Source organism: Ylistrum balloti, unplaced genomic scaffold (genome assembly GCF_031769215.1).
Source record: "Ylistrum balloti isolate Yb309-2 unplaced genomic scaffold, AGI_CSIRO_Ybal_v1 Utg370950, whole genome shotgun sequence".
Classification (NCBI taxonomy): Eukaryota; Metazoa; Mollusca; class Bivalvia; order Pectinida; family Pectinidae; genus Ylistrum; species Ylistrum balloti.
In genome coordinates, this window is record NW_026782535.1 from 124,520 (window position 1) to 151,222 (window position 26,703).

Below are 26,703 nucleotides of genomic sequence, written 5' to 3' on the forward strand. Positions count from 1 at the left end.
TGTAGGTAATACATGTACTGTACACATAACATCAAATATGTAGAATCTGTAACTCATTGTGGAGTAAGCTGCCTCATGTCATGATCAGTCGCACTAGTACATCGACATGTAGAGCTGCCAAGTTGTCCTTACAGACCCTGTTTTGATTCTGTTAGGATACCTGCAATCAACATGAATGTGTTTTTCTTAAATTTTTCACATTCACACACAACAGAATATCTTATGTGTCAAGATAATCATATTGAGTCTTTATGGTTAATTTAGGAAATCTCATGAAAAACAAGGGAAGTAATATGAAGAAACAGGTCTGTGTGACTTGTACATAGTGTTAAATATGGTCTCTGTCACTCAGCTGACGGGTTGGTGTGACTTGTACTTAGTGTTAAAAACAGTCTCTTTACATTCACTTAGCTGATGGAGCATGCTTCTTTTGCTCAGTAGCAAGAACTGTGTAGTTATAAATCATGATTGCCAGAAACCAAGGTTTGATTCCTGATGGAGCACTTGACAGGAATGTGTTATTCACTGTTCATTCGTACTAGATCTAATAACTTGACACTGCTTGCAGCTAGAGGTCATCCCTCTTTAATCTTATTCTATTGGGAGAGTGTTGTAGAATCCAAAGTATTCTGACATTCTATCAGCTATTTCTTTCAATATCACTTTGGTCACAGACATAGCCCTTAATAACTACGAAAAACACATATACATGTAATGACTAAATACAAAAAGCTTCTGAACTCAAAAAGTATCGAAACCTGATGAATTGCAGATACCAGGTTCCAAACCTTGAGAATTATTCCTGACATTTTGTCTGCTGTGATCTCTCCACAGAAAGAAAATTGTTTTCATTATTAAATAGACCCTATTTGGCTTCGATACATATAATCATAAGTGAAAGTTTGTTGATCATGGTAAACAAAAATTGTTGAGATTTTGATTAATCAGACAAGATCTTGTGTTATATATTAAAGTCATGTGACCACTAATTGGTTTATATCTCTGATTACTTATACACTTATAAGCAGCTATGTATGTATATTTTTACATACATTCGCAATTCATGTATTTGATAGAAAATTGGAGGAATTCATTTTTTTTTGTGTCTTTGCATTCAACCATAAAGTCATAAAACGGATAGAAAAGAGTTATCTGTTTGAAAGTGTGTAGTTTGTATGTGCAGCCTTTCATGAAAAACTTACTCTGATGTGTATTTCATTCGTGGACTTTTAAACAAGCATGTTAGAAAATGAGTAACAAAGTACATCTATTTAAACCTATATGGTATGATATAGATCCTGAAGGGTGTTGATCGTTAGTTGCTGAAGATTTACATGAATAAGTGCTTTTGTTTTATAAAAGTGTCACAATTCTCACATATCACCATAAAATACGATACGAAAAGCAAGATATTGCCTCATAGGTTTCATGTCAAACGATTTACACTTTCTCATGTCACCAAATTTTAAATACTCGGTATTATGTGGCTGATGTACAGATTTGTTTACAAGTGTTTCGTGTTTTGCTATATGAATAAAATGAAATTGTTTCACAGATTGTGCCAGCAGTTTACAAGTGTTAGTTTTACTGATATACTGCTTTCACAGTAATAAATATTACTGTCAAAAATTTTCATAATTCTTATAAATAAAAATATTCAGAGGTACCGATCAAATATCCTTAAGGACTTAGACTTTTTAACATGTTTTATGGTAACAATCTGGAAGTGTGATGGATGATATTGTAAATCTTCAGCTCTAATAAGAAAACATTGTCTTTTAGTCAATCAGTGGGAGGTTCATCCTGCTGTCAAATTCTTGAAACAAATATCTTTCAGGAAGAGGAGGATGTCAAGTACTAGTGATATAACTTTTACTGATCGTATGCAACCTTTCAAACAAGTTTAGTACATGTATAATATTGAATTATGTACAATTTTCACCTTTCCTCTAATTTTACAGGTGAACACGTCAAAAAGCTAGTGACTCGACCAAATCAGGTAGTTATGGAGTTTGGTGGGAATTTAGTGTACTTAGGTGGCGGAGAACAAGAAGATGTAGAGTTTGTCTCAGAGCAGGATCACAAAGAATTCATTCCGTCAACACCCCAGTGTGACCAGGAAACTGGAGATGTAAGTGCTTCATAACGTTGTATAAGGATTCAAATTTTAATTATTTGTTTGCCTAATTTGCACAAACTCTATTTATCTTTTGAAAAAGTTCAGTATGTGTGCAAATTGGATATTTTTTATAGAAATAGAGATTTGTCTTGTTCTGATTTTACATGGAAAAAGGTCCCATTCCAAAACGTTAAAGGAAAAAAACTGCATGGACTAAATGGAGACTAAAATCATTTGAAATTCAATTGGCGAGGATGTTAATGTGATACTTTTTATCATAGGATTTATTCACTAATTGGAATTGGTCATGTTACTAATTGATTTTTAATTATGACTGACCATTTGCACAATATATTGCACTTTGTTATTTTGAAGCCTGGGGAACTGTTGGATAAGTTAGAGTCATCCAAGTATTTGATTTCATTGAGACAAAATGTTTGTTAAAAAATGTTTGGCCAGGACAGAGGAAAAGACTTTGAATTAAATGGAGTCTTGAAGTTATACAAGTTTGAGATAACGAGATTCGACTGTAACACCATTATCTCAGTGATATGTTTTTGGGTTCATTTAGAATTTTTACTTCTATGATAAATATATATCTATAGATATTCAATTAATAAGTACAATTTGCTATATGTTATAATCAATATTTATGTTGGTCATTTGTTTGTCAGACCTGCTTGTTAGACATTTTGGACACGGCCGGCCAAGAGGAATATTCTGCTCTCAGGGATCAGTACACTCGCACTGGGGATGCCTTTCTTCTAGTGTACAGTATCACTGACCGGGCCAGTTTCAACGAGGCTGAGGCTATCTACGATATGATGCTTAATATCAAGGCAGAAAATCATGTTCCAGCTGTGAGCTTAAATTTAATTATGTACCCTTTTTTGTATGAACTCAATTTAGCATTTTATATGTTTCAATTTTTAAAATTTTTTTTTTGAAAATTCATGGATTCCAGCATTAAATAATATTGATACCAAAACATTTTATATTTTCTATTTATACTGGTAAAATTAAGTTTTTAATTATTTAATAAAATCCAAATTAAACAAAAAATATGATCCATGTTGCTTTATCACCATATTGTTGCATGCATGCCAAAAATTCTTGAACTAGAATTGTTGTCAAACTTGTATAGAAAGTCTACATACTGAATGTTTTTACTATCATGATAGAAATGAAGATTTATCTAAATCAGCAACATCAACGTATTTTTGATTAATTGTATTTTATTTTACAGATTTTGAAAGTTATCTTGTCTTGTAAAATAACATGAAGTTTTGAGAATGATAACAACACAAATAAGAATATGATTTTTACCAAAATATTTCATTGTTCACTTGCAATTTTCTTCTGTGATAAAAATTACTTAATATTTATTTTACAACAATTGCAAAAAACATTATTTCAACTAATATTAGTCACTTATATTGGCCTGGAGTACCCAGCAAAAACCAACATGGTTGGGCAGTCAACCTCATACCTTTTCATTAAACTGTTGACATCTAGGAGGAAGACATGTTACCATTGCGCCACCCGACCAATAAGGACCACCACATGCTGTCACTCACAGGTGAAATTAATTATAAATTGTGTTGTAAGAGATCATTGTGTATTTATCTAGGTTTTGTGTGGCAACAAAGTAGACCTGGATGCCATACGAGAGGTCACACACGACGAAGGCAGAGTAATGGCACAGAAACTAGGTATTCCTTTCATGGAGACCTCTGCGAAAGATGGCACCAATATCAAGCAGGTTTTTGAAGTACTAGTGAAAGAAGCTCCCAGACTTGAAGACTCATACAAGGTGAGGGTTCATGTCCATGTCAGTGTATTGACTGAATTGTGATTGACTAAAAAAGAAAAATAAATACAAATACTAAAAATGACATGGAAATTGTGTTCAATCACTATCTTGTCATCACAGCCTCCCATATGGAAGGTAATTGTAAGGTAAATAGCAGTAATCCTACCTTTGTATAATGAAACCAAAATAAAGTGTTATATTTATGACCCTTGGTTGTTTTTCATACCGTTATTTGTCAAGAATATGGCTGTCTTCCTATTTGGCTGAAATTCACCAAACTTGTCAATATTTGTGTCTCACGGATTGTAATTAACACCTGAATAAATGGGGCATCACATGCAGAAATGTTTTTTCATGTCTTTTCTAAATCTGAAATTAGAAACAAGACCTTGATTGAACATGATTTTTGAAAGTGACAAAGGGAGACAACCTCAATACACTTTATTTTTCAATATAAAGCATATGTTTCCCAGCTAGCTGACCTCAGCTCACATAATGTGTACTGCCACACCAACAGATATATCCTCCTCACATAATGTGTACTGCCACACCAACAGATATATCCTCCTCGTATAATGTGTACTGCCACACCAACAGATATATCCTCCTCACATAATGTGTACTGCCACACCAGATATAACAGATATATCCTCCTCACATAATGTGTACTGCCACACCAACAGATATATCCTCCTCACATAATGTGTACTGCCACACCAACAGATATATCCTCCTCACATAATGTGTACTGCCACACCAACAGTTATATCCTCCTCGTATGTGTACTGCCACACCAACAGATATATCCTCCTCACATAATGTGTACTGCCACACCAACAGATATATCCTCCTCACATAATGTGTACTGCCACACCAACAGATATATCCTCCTCACATAATGTGTACTGCCACACCAACAGATATATCCTCTCCTCACATAATGTGTACTGCCACACCAACAGATATATCCTCCTCACATAATGTGTACTGCCACACCAACAGATATATCCTCCTCGTATGTGTACTGCCACACCAACAGATATTTCCTCATACTTTTATGTGTTCTGACACTCGATCTGTTATTTCCTCGTATTATGTGTACTGCCACACCAACAGATATATCCTCCTCACATAATGTGTACTGCCACACCAACAGATATATCCTCCTCACATAATGTGTACTGCCACACCAACAGATATATCCTTCTCGTATAATGTGTACTGCCACACCAACAGATATATCCTCCTCACATAATGTGTACTGCCACACCAACAGATATATCCTCCTCGTATAATGTGTACTGCCACACCAACAGATATATCCTCCTCACATAATGTGTACTGCCACACCAACAGATATATCCTCCTTGTATAATGTGTACTGCCACACCAACAGATATATCCTCCTTGTATAATGTGTACTGCCACACCAACAGATATATCCTCCTTGTATAATGTGTACTGCCACACCAACAGATATATCCTTCTCGTATAATGTGTACTGCCACACCAACAGATATATCCTCCTTGTATAATGTGTACTGCCACACCAACAGATATATCCTCCTCACATAATGTGTACTGCCACACCAACAGATATATCCTCCTCACATAATGTGTACTGCCACACCAACAGATATATCCTCCTTGTATAATGTGTACTGCCACACCAACAGATATATCCTCCTCGTATAATGTGTACTGCCACACCAACAGATATATCCTCCTCGTATAATGTGTACTGCCACACCAACAGATATATCCTCCTCACATAATGTGTACTGCCACACCAACAGATATATCCTCCTCACATAATGTGTACTGCCACACCAACAGATATATCCTCCTCACATAATGTGTACTGCCACACCAACAGATATATCCTCCTCACATAATGTGTACTGCCACACCAACAGATATATCCTCCTCACATAATGTGTACTGCCACACCAACAGATATATCCTCCTCACATAATGTGTACTGCCACACCAACAGATATATATATCCAGATATATCCTCCTGTATAATGTGTACTGCCACACCAACAGATATATCCTCCTCACATAATGTGTTATGCCACACTTACAGATATATACTCCTCACATAATGTGTTTTGCCACACCAACAGATATATCCTCCTCTGCCACACCAACAGATATAATGTGTACTGCCACACCAACAGATATATCACATAATGTGTACTGCCACACCAACAGATATATCCTCCTCACATAATGTGTACTGCCACACCAACAGATATATCCTCCTTGTATAATGTGTACTGCTACACCAACAGATATATCCTCCTTGTATAATGTGTATTGCCACACCAACAGATATATCCTCCTCACATAATGTGTACTGCCACACCAACAGATAACACATAATGTGTATGCCACACCAACAGATATATCACATAATGTGTACTGCCACACCAACTCACATAATGTGTACTGCCACACCAACAGATATATCCTCCTCACATAATGTGTACTGCCACACCAACAGATATATCCTCCTCACATAATGTGTACTGCCACACCAACAGATATATCCTCCTCACATAATGTGTACTGCCACACCAACAGATATATCCTCCTTGTATAATGTGTATTGCCACACCAACAGATATATCCTCCTCACATAATGTGTACTGCCACACCAACAGATATATCCACCTCACATAATGTGTATTGCCACACCAACAGATATATCCTCCTCACATAATGTGTACTGCCACACCAACAGATATATCCTCCTCACATAATGTGTACTGCCACACCAACAGATATATCCCTTGTATAATGTGTACTGCCACACCAACAGATATATCCTCCTCGTATAATGTGTACTGCCACACCAACAGATATATCCTCCTCACATAATGTGTACTGTATAATGTGTACTGCCACACCAACAGATATATCCTCCTCACATAATGTGTACTGCCACACCAACAGATATATCCTCCTCACATAATGTGTACTGCCACACCAACAGATATATCCTCCTCACATAATGTGTACTGCCACACCAACAGATATATCCTCCTCACATAATGTGTACTGCCACACCAACAGATATATCCTCCTCGTATAATGTGTACTGCCACACCAACAGATATATCCTTCTTGTATAATGTGTACTGCCACACCAACAGATATATCCTCCTCACATAATGTGTACTGCCACACCAACAGATATATCCTCCTCACATAATGTGTACTGCCACACCAACAGATATATCCTCCTCACATAATGTGTACTGCCACACCAACAGATATATCCTCCTCACATAATGTGTACTGCCACACCAACAGATATATCCTCCTCACATAATGTGTACTGCCACACCAACAGATATATATGTACTGCCACACCACAGATATATCCTCCTCACATAATGTGTACTGCCCAACAGATATATCCTCCTCACATAATGTGTACTGCCACACCAACAGATATATCACCAACAGATATATCCTCCTCACATAATGTGTACTGCCACACCAACAGATATATCCTCCTCACATAATGTGTACTGCCACACCAACAGATATATCCTCCTCACATAATGTGTACTGCCACACCAACAGATATATCCTCCTCGTATGTGTACTGCCACACCAACAGATATATCCTCCTCACATAATGTGTGACTGCATCTCATACTGTTTTATGCCCTCACATAATGTGTACTGCCACACCAACAGATATATCCTCCTCACATAATGTGTACTGCCACACCAACAGATATATCCTGCCACACCAACAGATATATCCTGTATAATGTGTACTGCCACACCAACAGATATATCCTCCATAATGTGTACTGCCACACCAACAGTCACATAATGTGTACTGCCACACCAACAGATAATGTGTATGCCACACCCATGTGATATATATCCTCCTCACATAATGTGTACTGCCACACCAACAGATATATCCTCCTTGTATAATGTGTACTGCCACACCAACAGATATATCCTCCTTGTATAATGTGTACTGCCACACCAACAGATATATCCTCCAGATATATCCTCCTCACATAATGTGTACTGCCACACCAACAGATATATATATCCAGATATATCCTTCCTCACATAATGTGTACTGCCACACCAACAGATATATCCTCCTTGTATAATGTGTACTGCCACACCAACAGATATATCCTCCTTGTATAATGTGTACTGCCACACCAACAGATATATCCTCCTTGTATAATGTGTATTGCCACACCAACAGATATATCCTCCTCACATAATGTGTACTGCCACACCAACAGATATATCTAATGTGTATGCCACACCACCTCCTTGTATAATGTGTACTGCCACACCAACAGATATATCCTTCTCGTATAATGTGTACTGCCACACCAACAGATATATCCTCCTTGTATAATGTGTACTGCCACACCAACAGATATATCCTTCTTGTATAATGTGTACTGCTACACCAACAGATATATCCTCCTTGTATAATGTGTATTGCCACACCAACAGATATATCCTTCTTGTATAATGTGTATTGCCACACCAACAGACATATAAACAATGCCAAAATAAAAGTTCTCCACTATAATAGATATTGTATAATAGTTCTGAGTAGAAAATATGTATATATATGTTATACTTAAGTCTTAAAATGTGTTTACTAACTGATGTGAAATTTTGCAATACATTTGTGTATAAAAACCTTACAGTAAAACATTGGTTTGGGGACAGCTGAAAGAAAGTTTAAAGATATTTTGATTCTTTTCCTATATTTATCTGGTAAGACCATGCCAGGTAATAAGCCCATGTCTGGTAATAAACCCACCCATATCTATTGTTGTTAAGTAGCAATTACCAACTAACAAACACTATTTCAGTGTCTTGAAATAATCCCACTCCCTAACTTTGAATCAGAAGTACATTGTAATGTAGTCCCAATTGGCTTATTGTAGCTTAAATACTGGAGATCATTGTAGTCATCTTGTTCATCAGGTGGTCATCTTGGGGAGTGGAGCAGTGGGCAAATCGGCCGTTACTGTCAGATATACCACCAATACGTTTGTGGACTGTTATGACCCGACTATTGAAGATTCGTACAGAAAAAATGTCACAATCCCAGGCCTCAGAGAAAAACACAGGCTTGCTGGAACAGGTTTGTATCAATGTAGGTCAAGGTCATTACTGCAACATGACAGCACGAATTAAAATAAGGCAAGAACATTACTGAACTTTAAGTGGACACTGAACAAATTAGGTCATTTAAGGTCTTAATTCGGAATCATATAAGGTCAAGGTCATTTCTACAACAAAATTAGAAGTATATTAGTAAAATATGGTAACTTCAACATAACTGATGACATCATTGTAGGTGAAGGAGGGTTCTTTTGCCGAGAATCGCACTTACACTACAGATTAATTCACATCTATTGATGAGAAGGTTGGGAAGTGTGCTATCCACTCTTTGATCAAATGAAATTGGGTGATTTTAAGCCATGAATTCACAAAATATTCTGATGTTTTCTAAAATTGTTTTTATATTCATATCTCTACTTACAGGACCCTTCACCTTTGACCCTTCACCTTCATGTTATATAAGACAAAGATTGCTAAACAAACAGATAAAATATTTAGAGTTATCATGAGGCTTTGCTTCGTGTTGATCTTTAAAAATCTTATCCAGAAGGTTGTGATTTTTCTGTCTACATCACGCAGAGTTAATTGATCCTTTTTACATTTCCAGATCTTTTAATACTGGCAGTTGTATGATGATCAAGTCTTTATCGTAAACAATTATAATTGGCTTCCAATGTGAGAAAGTTACATAATTGTGACTCTCTTACTTGTTCACACTGTAAATAGTGACATTTTCAAAATATTTTAGTCAGTCTTTGCATTGTAAGTTAAAATATATTTAATTATTCATAAGTAAAATGACTTTAAACAAGTAATGTATGAAATAAAAGATCATTGAATACTCCAAAAATTTATATTTTGGTAAGATTGTACGTAATTGTTATCACAAAATTAATGAACTGATGCAAAATGTGAAACTCTTCATACAGACTATTGTTGTCAGCATTTGAAATAACACTGAACAAGTTCCTAAATATTTTAATTGAACCTTTCAGATAAAAAGTCTCGGTCTAACAGGGGATCTTCTGTCGATCCTGTGTCTAATGTCGCAGGAGCTGTCGGTGATGCCCAGTCTAATGTGTTCACCACTGCAAGTGGCAGTAAAGAGAATACAGGAATATTTTCTCACATGAGGCGTCTGCTCAGTTTTAACAAGAAGTCTGGCTCTGAAAAACAGCAAAGGGTGACTTCAGCTCCTGTCCAGCGGACAGCGCCCCTACTCCCTCGTGTTGCTGGTAACTCCGCCTCCGAGGAGCCTAAGAAATGTGAGAAGGCCACCAGTAATGTTGTACTTGTTTCCCTCAAAACGTTGGATGACCCTCTGTCCACAGCCACAGGTGACCCTGTCCGATGTGGAAGCGAGAACTGTGATGCTGTCCTTTCCTCGATCTCAGATACCGTACAGGAGGAAGAAAATCTGACATGGAAATGGTACATACTGACTGCTTAAGAAACAAGTACAACACTTATTCTTACTGAATTTTTTATTTCATTTTTTCTGACACATATTTGCAGATTGTTTGCACATCTACTCAAACCAAGTGGCTTTTATACTTCTGAAAATTTTGATTCAAATACATGTACCTTATTCATGCAGAAAAAACAGGTTTTACATCCACTTTTATGGCCTTTTTGGCCTTTTTGTGGATGAGACCCAATATCTAAAAACTACAGATATTCTCTGATATTCTCTGCACTCTCAAACTACTGATATTCTCTGCACTCTCAAACTACAGATATTCTCTGCACTCTCAAACTCTACACTCTCAAACTACAGATATTCTCTGCACTCTCAAACTACTGATATTCTCTGCACCCTCAAACTACTGATATTCTCTGCACTCTCAAACTACTGATATTCTCTGCACTCTCAAACTACTGATATTCTCTGCACTCTCAAACTACTGATATTCTCTGCACTCTCATACTACAGATATTCTCTGCACCACTCTCAGACTACTGATATTCTCTGCACTCTCAAACTACTGATATTCTCTGCACTCTCAAACTACTGATATTCTCTGCACTCTCAAACTACTGATATTCTCTGCACTCTCAAACTACTGATATTCTCTGCACTCTCAAACTACTGATATTCTCTGCACTTTCAAACTACTGATATTCTCTGCACTCTCAAACTACTGATATTCTCTGCACTCTCCAACTACTGATATTCTCTGCACTCTCAGACTACTGATATTCTCTGCACCACTCTCAAACTACTGATATTCTCTGCACTCTCAAACTACTGATATTCTCTGCACTCTCAAACTACTGATATTCTCTGCACTCTCAAACAACTGATATTCTCTGCGTTCTCAAACTACTGATATTCTCTGCACTCTCACTCTCACTGAACTACTGATATTCTCTGCACTCTCAAACTACTGATATTCTCTGCACTCTCAAACTACTGATATTCTCTGCACTCTCAAACTACTGATATTCTCTGCACTCTCAAACTACTGATATTCTCTGCACTCTCAAACTACTGATATTCTATGCACTCTCAAACTACTGATATTCTCTGCACTCTCAAACTACTGATATTCTCTGCACTCTCAAACTACTGATATTCTCTGCACTCTCAAACTACTGATATTCTCTGCACTCTCAAACTACTGATATTCTCTGCACTCTCAAACTACTGATATTCTCTGCACTCTCACACTACTGATATTCTCTGCACCACTCTCAAACTACTGATATTCTCTGCACTCTCAAACTACTGATATTCTCTGCACTCTCAAACTACTGATATTCTCTGCACTCTCAAACTACTGATATTCTCTGCACTCTCAAACTACTGATATTCTCTGCACCACTCTCAAACTACTGATATTCTCTGCACTCTCACACTACTGATATTCTCTGCACCACTCTCAAACTACTGATATTCTCTGCACTCTCAAACTACTGATATTCTCTGCACTCTCAAACTACTGATATTCTCTGCACTCTCAAACTACTGATATTCTCTGCACCACTCTCAAACTACTGATATTCTCTGCACTCTCAAACTACTGATATTCTCTGCACTCTCAAACTACTGATATTCTCTGCACCACTCTCAAACTACTGATATTCTCTGCACTCTCAAACTACTGATATTCTCTGCACTCTCAAACTACTGATATTCTCTGCACTCTCAAACTACTGATATTCTCTGCACTCTCAAACTACTGATATTCTCTGCACCACTCTCAAACTACTGATATTCTCTGCACTCTCAAACTACTGATATTCTCTGCACTCTCAAACTACTGATATTCTCTGCACTCTCAGACTACTGATATTCTCTGCACCACTCTCAAACTACTGATATTCTCTGCACTCTCAAACTACTGATATTCTCTGCACTCTCAAACTACTGATATTCTCTGCACTCTCAAACAACTGATATTCTCTGCACTCTCAAACTACTGATATTCTCTGCACTCTCAAACTACTGATATTCTCTGCACTCTCAAACTACTGATATTCTCTGCACTCTCAAACTACTGATATTCTCTGCACTCTCAAACTACTGATATTCTCTGCACTCTCAAACTACTGATATTCTCTGCACTCTCAAACTACTGATATTCTCTGCACTCTCAAACTACTGATATTCTCTGCACTCTCAAACAACTGATATTCTCTGCACTCTCAAACTACTGATATTCTCTGCACTCTCAAACTTCTGATATTCTCTGCACTCTCAAACTACTGATATTCTCTGCACCCTCAAACTACAGATATTCTCTGCACTCTCAAACTACTGATATTCTCTGCACTCTCAAACTACTGATAATCTCTGCACCCTCAAACTACTGATATTCTCTGCATCACTCTCATACTACTGATATTCTCTGCACTCTCAAACTACTGATATTCTCTGCACTCTCAAACTACTGATATTCTCTGCACTCTCAAACTACTGATATTCTCTGCACTCTCAAACTACTGATATTCTCAAACTCTCTGATATTCTCTGCACTCTCAAACTACTGATATTCTCTGCACTCTCAAACTACTGATATTCTCTGCACTCTCAAACTACTGATATTCTCTGCACTCTCAAACTACTGATATTCTCTGCACTCTCAAACTACTGATATTCTCTGCACTCTCAAACTACTGATATTCTCTGCACTCTCAAACTACTGATATTCTCTGCACTCTCAAACTACTGATATTCTCTGCACTCTCAAACTACTGATATTCTCTGCACTCTCAAACTACTGATATTCTCTGCACTCTCAAACTACTGATATTCTCTGCACCACTCTCAAACTACTGATATTCTCTGCACTCTCAAACTACTGATATTCTCTGCACTATCAAACTACTGATATTCTCTGCACCACTACAGATATTCTCTGCACTCTCAAACACAGATATTCTCTGCACTCTCAAACTACTGATATTCTCTGCACTCTCAAACTACAGATATTCTCTGCACTCTCAAACTACTGATATTCTCTGCACTCTCAAACTACTGATATTCTCTGCACTCTCAAACTACTGATATTCTCTGCACTCTCAAACTACAGATATTCTCTGCACTCTCAAACTACTGATATTCTCTGCACTCTCAAACTACTGATATTCTCTGCACTCTCAAACTACTGATATTCTCTGCACTCTCAAACTACTGATATTCTCTGCACTCTCAAACTACTGATATTCTCTGCACTCTCAAACTACTGATATTCTCTGCACTCTCAAACTACTGATATTCTCTGCACTCTCAAACTACAGATATTCTCTGCACTCTCAAACTACTGATATTCTCTGCACTCTCAAACTACTGATAATCTCTGCACCCTCAAACTACTGATATTCTCTGCACTCTCAAACTTCTGATATTCTCTGCACTCTCAAACTTCTGATATTCTCTGCACTCTCAAACTTCTGATATTCTCTGCACTCTCAAACTACTGATATTCTCTGCACTCTCAAACTACTGATATTCTCTGCACTCTCAAACTACTGATATTCTCTGCACTCTCAAACTACTGATATTCTCTGCACTCTCAAACTACTGATATTCTCTGCACTCTCAAACTACTGATATTCTCTGCACTCTCAAACAACTGATATTCTCTGCACTCTCATACTACTGATATTCTCTGCACCACTCTCATACTACTGATATTCTCTGCACTCTCAAACTTCTGATATTCTCTGCACTCTCAAACTACTGATATTCTCTGCACTCTCAAACTACTGATATTCTCTGCACTCTCAAACTACTGATATTCTCTGCACTCTCAAACTACTGATATTCTCTGCACTCTCCCACTACTGATATTCTCTGCACTATCAAACTACTGATATTCTCTGCACCTACTGATATTCACTGCACTCTCAAACTACTGATATTCTCTGCACTCTCAAACTACTGATATTCTCTGCACTCTCCCACTACTGATATTCTCTGCACTATCAAACTACTGATATTCTCTGCACCACTATCAAACTACAGATATTCTCTGCACTCTCAAACTACTGATATTCTCTGCACTCTCAAACTACTGATATTCTCTGCACTCTCAAACAACTGATATTCTCTGCACTCTCATACTACTGATATTATCTGCACTCTCATACTACTGATATTCTCTGCACTCTCAAACCTCTGATATTCTCTGCACTCTCAAACTACTGATATTCTCTGCACTCTCAAACTACTGATATTCTCTGCACTCTCAAACTACTGATATTCTCTGCACTCTCAAACTTCTGATATTCTCTGCACCACTCTCAAACTACTGATATTCACTGCACTCTCAAACTACTGATATTCTCTGCACTCTCAAACTACTGATATTCTCTGCACTCTCAAACTACTGATATTCTCTGCACTCTCAAACTACTGATATTCTCTGCACCACTCTCAAACTACTGATATTCTCTGCACTCTCAAACTACTGATATTCTCTGCACTCTCAAACTACTGATATTCTCTGCACTCTCAAACTACTGATATTCTCTGCACTCTTAACCCTCTTTTATTCTCTGCACTCTCAAACTACTGATATTCTCTGCACTCTCAAACTACTGATATTCTCTGCACTCTCAAACTACTGATATTCTCTGCACCCTCAAACTACTGATATTCTCTGCATCACTCTCAAACTACTGATATTCTCTGCACCACTCTCATACTACTGATATTATCTGCACTCTCATACTACTGATATTCTCTGCACTCTCAAACCTCTGATATTCTCTGCACTCTCAAACTACTGATATTCTCTGCACTCTCAAACTACTGATATTCTCTGCACTCTCAAACTACTGATATTCTCTGCACTCTCATACTACTGATATTCTCTGCACTCTCAGACTACTGATATTCTCTGCACCACTCTCAAACTACTGATATTCTCTGCACCACTCTCAAACTACTGATATTCTCTGCACTCTCAAACTACTGATATTCTCTGCACTCTCAAACTACTGATATTCTCTGCACTCTCAAACTACTGATATTCTCTGCACTCTCATACTACTGATATTCTCTGCACTCTCAAACTACTGATATTCTCTGCACTCTCACACTACTGATATTCTCTGCACTCTCAGACTACTGATATTCTCTGCACCACTCTCAAACTACTGATATTCTCTGCACTCTCAAACTACTGATATTCTCTGCACTCTCAAACTACTGATATTCTCTGCACTCTCAAACTACTGATATTCTCTGCACTCTCAAACTACTGATATTCTCTGCACCACTCTCAAACTACTGATATTCTCTGCACTCTCAAACTACTGATATTCTCTGCACTCTCAAACTACTACTGATATTCTCTGCACTCTCAAACTACTGATATTCTCTGCACCACTATCAAACTACTGATATTCTCTGCACTCTCAAACTACTGATATTATCTTCACCATGCTCAAACTACTGATATTCTCTGCACTCTCAAACTACTGATATTCTCTGCACCACGCTCAAACTACTGATATTCTCTGCACTCTCAAACTACTGATATTCTCTGCATCACTCTCATACTACTGATATTCTCTGCACTCTCAGACTACTGATATTCTCTGCACCACTCTCAAACTACTGATATTCTCTGCACTCTCAAACTACTGATATTCTCTGCACTCTCAAACTACTGATATTCTCTGCACTCTCAAACAACTGATATTCTCTGCACTCTCAAACTACTGATATTCTCTGCACTCTCAAACTACTGATATTCTCTGCACTCTCAAACTACTGATATTCTCTGCACTCTCAAACTACTGATATTCTCTGCACTCTCAAACTACTGATATTCTCTGCACCACTCTCAAACTTCTGATATTCTCTGCACTCTCAAACTACTGATATTCTCTGCACTCTCAAACTACTGATATTCTCTGCACTCTCAAACTACTGATATTCTCTGCACTCTCAAACTTCTGATATTCTCTGCACTCTCAAACTTCTGATATTCTCTGCACCACTCTCAAACTACTGATATTCACTGCACTCTCAAACTACTGATATTCTCTGCACTCTCAAACTACTGATATTCTCTGCTTCAGTGAAACTTACACACCCTTGACTTAGAATTCCCTGAAGTTAATCACACTTCTGATCAGGTTTTATGGAATTCAGTGAAACTTACACACCCTTGACTTAGAATTCCCTGAAGTTAATCACACTTCTGATCAGGTTTTATGGAATTCAGTGAAACTTACACACCCTTGACTTAGAATTCCCTGAAGTTAATCACACTTCTGATCAGGTTTTATGGAATTCAGTGAAACTTACACACCCTTGACTTAGAATTCCCTGAAGTTAATCACACTTCTGATCAGGTTTTATGGAATTCAGTGAAACTTACACACCCTTGACTTAGAATTCCCTGAAGTTAATCACACTTCTGATCAGGTTTTATGGAATTCAGTGAAACTCTACACACTTACACTTGACTTAGAATTCCCTGAAGTTAATCACACTTCTGATCAGGTTTTATGGAATTCAGTGAAACTTACACACCCTTGACTTAGAATTCCCTGAAGTTAATCACACTTCTGATCAGGTTTTATGGAATTCAGTGAAACTTACACACCCTTGACTTAGAATTCCCTGAAGTTAATCACACTTCTGATCAGGTTTTATGGAATTCAGTGAAACTTACACACCCTTGACTTAAAATTCCCTGAAGTTAATCACACTTCTGATCAGGTTTTATGGAATTCAGTGAAACTTACACACCCTTGACTTAGAATTCCCTGAAGTTAATCACACTTCTGATCAGGTTTTATGGAATTCAGTGAAACTTACACACCCTTGACTTAAAATTCCCTGAAGTTAATCACACTTCTGATCAGGTTTTATGGAATTCAGTGAAACTTACACACCCTTGACTTAGAATTCCCTGAAGTTAATCACACTTCTGATCAGGTTTTATGGAATTCAGTGAAACTTACACACCCTTGACTTAGAATTCCCTGAAGTTAATCACACTTCTGATCAGGTTTTATGGAATTCAGTGAAACTTACACACCCTTGACTTAAAATTCCCTGAAGTTAATCACACTTCTGATCAGGTTTTATGGAATTCAGTGAAACTTACACACCCTTGACTTAGAATTCCCTGAAGTTAATCACACTTCTGATCAGGTTTTATGGAATTCAGTGAAACTTACACACCCTTGACTTAGAATTCCCTGAAGTTAATCACACTTCTGATCAGGTTTTATGGAATTCAGTGAAACTTACACACCCTTGACTTAAAATTCCCTGAAGTTAATCACACTTCTGATCAGGTTTTATGGAATTCAGTGAAACTTACACACCCTTGACTTAGAATTCCCTGAAGTTAATCACACTTCTGATCAGGTTTTATGGAATTCAGTGAAACTTACACACCCTTGACTTAGAATTCCCTGAAGTTAATCACACTTCTGATCAGGTTTTATGGAATTCAGTGAAACTTACACACCCTTGACTTAGAATTCCCTGAAGTTAATCACAGTTAAGAACAATTAGTTCAATATTCACATCTTTATCCAAGAAATGAGATTTTCACATTTTGCAAATGATTGTTCCCTTAAATCCTTATATGAAGAGTTATTAGTAAGGATATGCCCTATGTTTGTAGTGGCATGGAAGAAATCCAGAGACAGATCATCAAACTTTGACACTCAAGTATCAAGATTAGCGGCCATTAAGGAGGCCCTGAAAAGGTGAGTACTTCCAAAGGAACAGATTTCTCTAGACAAGATATAGAAAATTACCATCAGTAAATTATCAACATAGAAATTCATTTACTTTCTGAAGATGCCTCAATGTTTCAGAACTGTCAGTCGTAACATGTCTCTCTTGATATTCAGAATGTAAATAATAAAGCCTTGTGAATGTTTTCTGACTGGAGAACACTCATTTAGTCATATTCTTTAACATTAGGAATGGGTATACGTTAAAAATCAGATATATTCGTAAGGACAATTTATTTTTTGAAAGTTTTGTTTCAATTATACTTTATTCTGGTGATAACCAGTACACACTTACGCCAGGAGTACCATAAATTCACGTTAGTGTTTAATCATCAATAATCTTTTCAATGATAAACAAATTCATGGATTTAAAGTACCAACAAAATCAACAAAAATCAAACTCCTGTGGAAATAAATTATGATTACTAAATGTCAAAATAAACCATAAACTTCTTATTCTATGTCATTTATAGCTCATATAATTGACATTGCATAGAAAATCAAGATTGAAATGAAATTAATTTTGATTCAATTGACATTTTTTTCCAATTTTTCTTCATCTAATGATAAATCTACCTTGTACAAATGTTTATTGAAAGAAAATGATAATTGTTTTGTCAATGTATTGTAAGATATTGCAATGGTCATTTAGACAACTTGAGCGACTGAAGCTGGAAAACCCTGACAGACGAGTCATACTTGTACAGTTTGCCACTGATGTGACCATCTTAGGGGATGGTAGCCAGGAATCCTACCAAGTTGAAAGTCATATCAGGGACTCATTTGACCGTCTTGTACAGTGCGGTCAACAGTATGCCCAGCAGATGGACATTCGTACCTTGGGAGAAAGCTATGAGTAAGTATTTAAACAAACCTGAATGTTAAGAAACAGATCAATTAGGGTCAAAGTTCTTCAAATGCGTATGTAGCTTAACATTGATTTTAGTACCAAGTTGATACAAAAATATTATAGATAAAATCATATTTGATTTCTGTTATAGATGCTATATAAGGATTAAAAGGCTATATCTTGAAATTCTAAATCGAAAAGGAAAGAGATGGATTAGACATTTAAGTATTATTTCTTATTGAAAGTAAAAAAGTGAAATTTTCAAAATAGGATTGTCACTTTCTTGCTTCCAATCTTGTTATTCTGAGCTATTTTTGTTTAAGGTTGTGAGATTCTGTTGAACATTTTTCTAGTTATTTCTTATTTCTATGAAAAGAATGGGTATATCTGTAATGTAAAAGGGAGTCAATTTCACAATTGTCCCGGTGTGTGATTTTCATATTATGGGGAAAATTGCAATTAGCAAAGTTATCACAAATACAGAGGAGTTATTTCCCTTCTTTGAATTTCATACACTGGAGGTAGAAACAGTTGAATCTGGTCAATATATACTTTGAGAAATGACATAGTATGTGATGGAATATGTGTATCTGTTTAAAAGACAAAAGTCATTAATATTTCTACAATTACAAACTTTCTTATAAAGAAAGATTTACCATAATACAGTAAGACAGGAATTAAGGAGAAGCTTTATTAGTTTGTTTTATATTTTGTTAAAGAGGGACCATCACTTTAAATCTTCATTAATGGCAATTTCTTTTTCTGAAAAATTTGATACACACGTAGAAAATATGATAACGGTAAAGCCTACTTAAAACAAGAACAACTAGTAGCTGGTACATGTTTTTGCTGTCATGTTCAACTGTAACACAGTTGCCCTTTGAAACATTTGCAATATTAAAGGTACATACAGGTTACAGTTGAACATGACAGCAAAAACATGTACCAGCTACTAGTTTGATATTTAAGGAACATTTGCAATATGAAAGGAACACTTGTGATATTTAAGGAACATTTGCGATATTAAAGGAATGTTTGTGATATTAAAGGAATGTTTGTGATATTAAAGGAAAAAATTTAACATTAAAGGAACATTTGCGATATTAAAGGAACATTGTAATATCAAAGGAACATTTGTAATATCAAAGGAACATTTGCGATATTAAAGGAACATTTGTGATATCAAAGGAACATTTGTGATATTAAAGGAATGTTTGTGATATTAAAGGAATGTTTGTGATATTAAAGGAACACTTGTAATATCAAAGGAACATTTGTGATATTAAAGGAATGTTTGTGATATTAAAGGAACATTGTAATATCAAAGGAACATTTGCGATATTAAAGGAACATTTGTGATATTAAAGGAATGTTTGTGATATTAAAGGAACACTTGTAATATCAAAGGAACATTTGTGATATTAAAGGAACGTTTGTGATATTAAAGGAACATTGTAATATCAAAGGAACATTTTTGATATGTAGGGAACATTTGCGATATTAAAAGACATTTTGTGATATCAAAGGAAAAAAAATATTAAAGGAACATTTGTTATTAAAGGAACATTTGTGATATTAAAGGAACATTCGTGATATTAAAGGGAATAGTATAAAACCTGTGTATTTTTCTGAGCTACCTTTCATGTACCTATCTTGGAGAATATAGCAATACACTGGAATATCAAGATATCACTGGGTTTGGTATCTTGGAATATAATTGTATGATTTTTATTACCAAGTACAACAGAAAATATTTTGTATCTGTTTTTTTTTCTGTACAGTGACATTACAGGGAGAATTGAAGGCATGCAAACCAAAGACACGACAGCCCTTGGACCAGCACTGGCAACAGCCATTGGCATGATGACCGGAACTCAAGGTTCAGAGGTAATCTTGTGTACAGATGGGGCTCCAAACTGTGGTGTTGGGCGAATGAACAACTCAGACTCCAGTTGTAAGGATTACTATACCATGGTAAGAAATTTAAACTTAAGAGTTTTAAATTAGGTAATACAGGTGTTTATATTGAGTTAACTTGTAGATGACTAATTCACAGATAATACTACTAATTACTGTAGGTAATTTTTTCACAGAAAATATCAGGGTTTATTTGTGGGTAACTGTTTCACAGATAAAACTGTTGACTTTTTGTAGGTAACTGTTTCACAGATAAAATTTTTGGCTTTTTGTAGGTAAATGTTTCACGGATAAAACTGTTGACTTTTGTAGGTAACTGTTTCACAGATAAAACTGTTGAATTTTTGTAGGTAAATGTTTCACAGATAAAACTGTTGACTTTTTGTAGGTAACTGTTTCACAGATAAAACTGTTGACTTTTGTAGGTAACTGTTTCACAGATAAAACTATTGAATTTTTGTAGGTAAATGTTTCACGGATAAAACTGTTGACTTTTGTAGGTAACTGTTTCACAGATAAAACTGTTGACTTTTTGTAGGTAACTGTTTCACAGATAAAACTGTTGACGATTTGTAAGCAACTGTTTCACAGATAAAACTGTTGACTTTTTTAGGTGGGGAACTATGCTAAGGACAATGGAATTGTTGTGTCTATCCTGGCTATTGATGGAGAACCTGTTGGTTTAGAAAACGTTTCTCCTTGTGCCAATATTTCTGGTGGTGACGTGGATGTCCTAGACCCTCTTGAGATCATGAGACAGCTTCGAGTAATTTCCCAAAACTATATTGTAGCAACAGCTGTATGTGTAGTGTTTCATCTTCACCCTGAATTGGAAGTGGATGATGACGACTACCCAAGGGTAAGGAATTTGTTCAACCCTAAACATTAAATTCAACCCCAAACATTAAATTCAACCCCAAACATTCAATTCTAACCCGAACATTTCATTCTACCCTGAAAATTTGACTTCAACTTGGATCATTTTTCTATTTAACCTCAAACATTTCAGGATGAAAACACTGGTTATGAAATGTTGTACGGCAATTTTATCATATGATTGTCTCCCTTTACACTTTTTATACTGCTGCATTAAAACATGGAATGATGTAATACTTTGATGCTACACCAGTACTTCTGCAGTTGAAGGAAGTGTGTATATAACCTTAAATAGGTTTCTGAAAGGTTTGTGTTATGAGGAACTAGAAAAAATATCAAAGTTACATGAACATTTTCTGCACATTCAAGTATAAAAGGATTATGAAACAAGTTTAAAATGATCTTTAGGAACTGAAGTTAGGAATTTCTGAATGACCACTACATGCAACCTATTGAATTTTGTTTTAAACAGACACTGAAGCCTCAGATTCTTTCTTATTTGTGTAACCTTCATGTTTATTGTCTCTAAAATAAAAAAAATGAATGTGAGTTAGGCAACGATATTCATTATGTTCTGAATTTCATTATAACAGGGAAGCAGTCGTATTGTCAAAGAAGTAGGAAATGCTACTAGAGATACAGATGTGACATTCTTTTTCAAACAAAAAAAAGACAAATCTCTTGATGTGGAAAGTCTTCCATTTCAGGTAATTATGAACTGTAGCCAGCATTGCTGTTTATAAAGTAGCCATTTTGTGTTATATAAACATCACCAGAACACTGACGTTCATCAGTGAGAAAGCCTTGCAAAGGGAGAGGTCACAAATGGAAAATTATCAAGACTTTACTCATTCAAGAAATAAAAGACACTTTTTGTATTTAAACTTTTTTGAATTACCCTGTTTCTTTTTTAACTTTTTTTTCATTCTAAATGATACATGATTGCTGTTAAAAATTCCTGATTTTCTCAATGGCTGTAGTAAGTTATCAGTTTTTTGCAACATTAACATAAATACATACAGTGTATGTATTTTTTAACTAATTGAAATCAGTAAATATTTGTACCATATAATTATCCTCTGGATGACGTTATTGTGATGTATATTTGTAAATAAACAGTATTGCACAATTTCTTGGCAGTGGAAGGTTTGCTTGACTAGAAAGCTGGTCGTCTTATTTTAAGAAAACTATTTTCTAGATTTCTAGGTAGTAAATATTGGTGATAACACTAGTCAAGTGTGTCCATGTGTTTTTGAATTTAAGACAAAAGTTTTGTCAAAATATGTTAGAACTGATTGGCAGTCCAGAAAATATGGTGAAATTATTTAAGGTAGCAAGATTTTAGGTATTGAAAAGAAAATTGATTTATGATATATATGTAATAAAAACATATAATGTTTTCCATCATAACAGCTTGACATTGAGATCGGTTCACACATTTCTGTCAACAATTCGAAGCTCTATTTACCAAGGAAGACAACTCTGCTATGATGTTTTTGGTTGAATTATTTAGTTATGGTAAGCAGAACCCCGCCAGTTATTCAGTCATGTATTTTTTATTTATTTGTTTTTTATTTTTTATATTCCAGGTTCGTGTGAGTTTTACATTGAAAGATGGACGTAAAATGTTGAGAGTCATCAGCAAATCTATGAAAGTGACAAAGGATCGGGCAAAGATGGAGGAAGTGAGTTACATGTTTGTAGTGTCACTAATCTCTTGTCATCTAATGTCTGGTCTGATAGCCCTTGAAAATCAAAGGGTCTTTCAGGGCTAAAACCTTATAATCAAATCTATATATAGATCTCCCATCTGTACGCCATTGTTTAGATGATGTAGATATGTCATTATCACAACTATGTTAGATAGTCAGTGGTCAGTGTTAGATAGTCAGTGGTCAGAGTTAGATAGTCAGTGGTCAGTGTTAGATAGTCAGTGGTCAGTGTTAGATAGTCAGTGGTCAGTGTTAGATAGTCAGTGGTCAGTGTTAGATAGTCAGTGGTCAGTGTTAGATAGTCAGTGGTCAGTGTTAGATAGTCAGTGGTCAGTGTTAGATAGTCAGTGGTCAGTGTTAGATAGTCAGAGTTAGATAGTCAGTGGTCAGTGTTAGATAGTCAGTGGTCAGTGTTAGATAGTCAGTGGTCAGTGTTAGATAGTCAGTGGTCAGTGTTAGATAGTCAGTGGTCAGTGTTAGATAGTCAGTGTTAGATAGTCAGTGGTCAGAGTTAGATAGTCAGTGGTCAGTGTTAGATAGTCCGTGGTCAGTGGTAGATAGTCAGAGTTAGATAGTCAGTGGTCAGTGTTAGATAGTCAGTGGTCAGTGTTAGATAGTCAGTGTTAGATAGTCAGTGGTCAGAGTTAGATAGTCAGTGGTCAGAGTTAGATAGTCAGTGGTCAGTGTTAGATAGTCCGTGGTCAGTGGTAGATAGTCAGTGGTCAGTGTTAGATAGTCAGTGGTCAGTGTTAGATAGTCAGTGGTCAGTGTTAGATAGTCAGTGGTCAGTGTTAGATAGTCAGTGTTAGATAGTCAGTGGTCAGAGTTAGATAGTCAGTGGTCAGTGTTAGATAGTCAGTGATCAGTGTTAGATAGTCAGTGGTAGTCAGTGGTCAGTGTTAGATAGTCAATGGTAGTCAGTGGTCAGTGTTAGATAGTCAGTGGTCAGAGTTAGATAGTCATTGATCAGTGTTAGATAGTCAGTGGTCAGTGTTAGATAGTCAGTGTTAGATAGTCAGTTAGTCAGAGTTAGATAGTCAGTGTTAGATAGTCAGTGGTCAGTGTTAGATAGTCAGTGGTAGTCAGTGGTCAGTGTTAGATAGTCAATGGTAGTCAGTGGTCAGTGTTAGATAGTCAGTGGTCAGTGTTAGATAGTCAGTGGTCAGTGTTAGATAGTCAGTGGTCAGTGTTAGATAGTCAGTGGTCAGAGTTAGATAGTCAGTGTTAGATAGTCAGTGGTCAGTGTTAGATAGTCAGTGGTCAGTGTTAGATAGTCAGTGGTCAGAGTTAGATAGTCAGTGTTAGATAGTCAGTGGTCAGTGTTAGATAGTCAGTTAGATAGTCAGTGTTAGATAGTCAGTGGTCAGTTAGATAGTCAGTGGTCAGTGTTAGATAGTCAGTGGTCAGTGTTAGATAGTCAGTGGTCAGTGTTAGATAGTCAGTGGTCAGTGTTAGATAGTCAGTGTTAGATAGTCAGTGGTCAGTGTTAGATAGTCAGTGGTCAGTGTTAGATAGTCAGTGGTAGTCAGTGGTCAGTGTTAGATAGTCAGTGGTCAGAGTTAGATAGTCATTGATCAGTGTTAGATAGTCAGTGGTCAGTGTTAGATAGTCAGAGTTAGATAGTCAGTGGTCAGAATTAGGTGGTCAGAGTTAGATAGTCAGTGGTCAGAGTTAGATAGTCAGTGGTCAGTATTAGATAGTCTGAGTTCTGTCGTCTGTTGTCAGTGTTAGATAGTCAGTGGTCAGTGTTAGATAGTCAGTGGTCAGTGTTAGATAGTCAGTGGTCAGTGTTAGATAGTCAGTGGTCAGTGTTAGATAGTCAGTGGTCAGTGTTAGATAGTCAGTGGTCAGAGTTAGATTGTCAGTGTTAGATAGTCAGTGGTCAGTGTTAGATAGTCAGTGGTCAGTGTTAGATAGTCAGTGGTCAGTGTTAGATAGTCAGTGGTCAGAGTTAGATAGTCAGTGTTAGATAGTCAGTGGTCAGTGTTAGATAGTCAGTGTTAGATAGTCAGTGGTCAGTGTTAGATAGTCAGTGGTCAGTGTTAGATAGTCAGTGGTCAGTGTTAGATAGTCAGTGGTCAGTGTTAGATAGTCAGTGGTCAGTGTTAGATAGTCAGTGGTCAGTGTTAGATAGTCAGTGGTCAGTGTTAGATAGTCAGTGGTCAGTGTTAGATAGTCAGTGGTCAGTGTTAGATAGTCAGTGGTCAGTGTTAGATAGTCAGTGGTCAGTGTTAGATAGTCAGTGGTCAGTGTTAGATAGTCAGTGGTCAGTGTTAGATAGTCAGTGTTAGATAGTCAGTGGTCAGTGTTAGATAGTCAGTGGTCAGTGTTAGATAGTCAGTGGTCAGTGTTAGATAGTCAGTGGTCAGAGTTAGATAGTCAGTGTTAGATAGTCAGTGGTCAGTGTTAGATAGTCAGTGGTCAGTGTTAGATAGTCAGTGGTCAGTGTTAGATAGTCAGTGGTCAGTGTTAGATATAGTCAGTGTTAGATAGTCAGTGTTAGATAGTCAGAGTTAGATAGTCAGTGGTCAGTGTTAGATAGTCAGTGGTCAGTGTTAGATAGTCAGAGTTAGATAGTCAGTGTTAGATAGTCAGTGGTCAGTGTTAGATAGTCAGTGGTCAGTGTTAGATAGTCAGTGGTCAGTGTTAGATAGTCAGTGTTAGATAGTCAGTGGTCAGTGTTAGATATTCCGTGGTCAGAGTTAGATAGTCAGTGTTAGATAGTCAGTGGTCAGTGTTAGATAGTCAGTGGTCAGTGTTAGATAGTCAGTGTTAGATAGTCAGTGGTCAGTGTTAGATAGTCAGTGGTCAGTGTTAGATAGTCAGTGGTCAGTGTTAGATAGTCAGTGGTCAGTGTTAGATAGTCAGTGGTCAGTGTTAGATAGTCAGTGGTCAGTGTTAGATAGTCAGTGGTCAGTGTTAGATAGTCAGTGGTCAGAGTTAGATAGTCAGTGTTAGATAGTCAGTGTTAGATAGTCAGTGGTCAGTGTTAGATAGTCAGTGGTCAGTGTTAGATAGTCAGTGTTAGATAGTCAGTGTTAGATAGTCAGTGGTCAGTGTTAGA

General features: G+C 36.6%; 1 protein-coding gene across 1 annotated transcript in view; it reads left to right on the forward strand.

The window, feature by feature from the left end:
* LOC132559705 (circularly permutated Ras protein 1-like) overlaps positions 1-26,703 on the forward strand; it is a 37,305-nt gene that overhangs the window by 656 nt on the left and 9,946 nt on the right. Inside the window, exons 2-12 of the mRNA XM_060224327.1 lie at positions 1,962-2,131; positions 2,794-2,979; positions 3,750-3,932; positions 8,928-9,087; positions 10,064-10,499; positions 18,150-18,254; positions 18,937-19,140; positions 20,916-21,108; positions 21,665-21,910; positions 22,521-22,634; positions 23,517-23,612. Of these exons, the coding sequence (XP_060080310.1) occupies positions 2,006-2,131; positions 2,794-2,979; positions 3,750-3,932; positions 8,928-9,087; positions 10,064-10,499; positions 18,150-18,254; positions 18,937-19,140; positions 20,916-21,108; positions 21,665-21,910; positions 22,521-22,634; positions 23,517-23,612 (2,049 nt within the window). The 5' untranslated portion in view covers positions 1,962-2,005. The remainder of the gene's footprint in view (positions 1-1,961; positions 2,132-2,793; positions 2,980-3,749; positions 3,933-8,927; positions 9,088-10,063; positions 10,500-18,149; positions 18,255-18,936; positions 19,141-20,915; positions 21,109-21,664; positions 21,911-22,520; positions 22,635-23,516; positions 23,613-26,703) is intronic.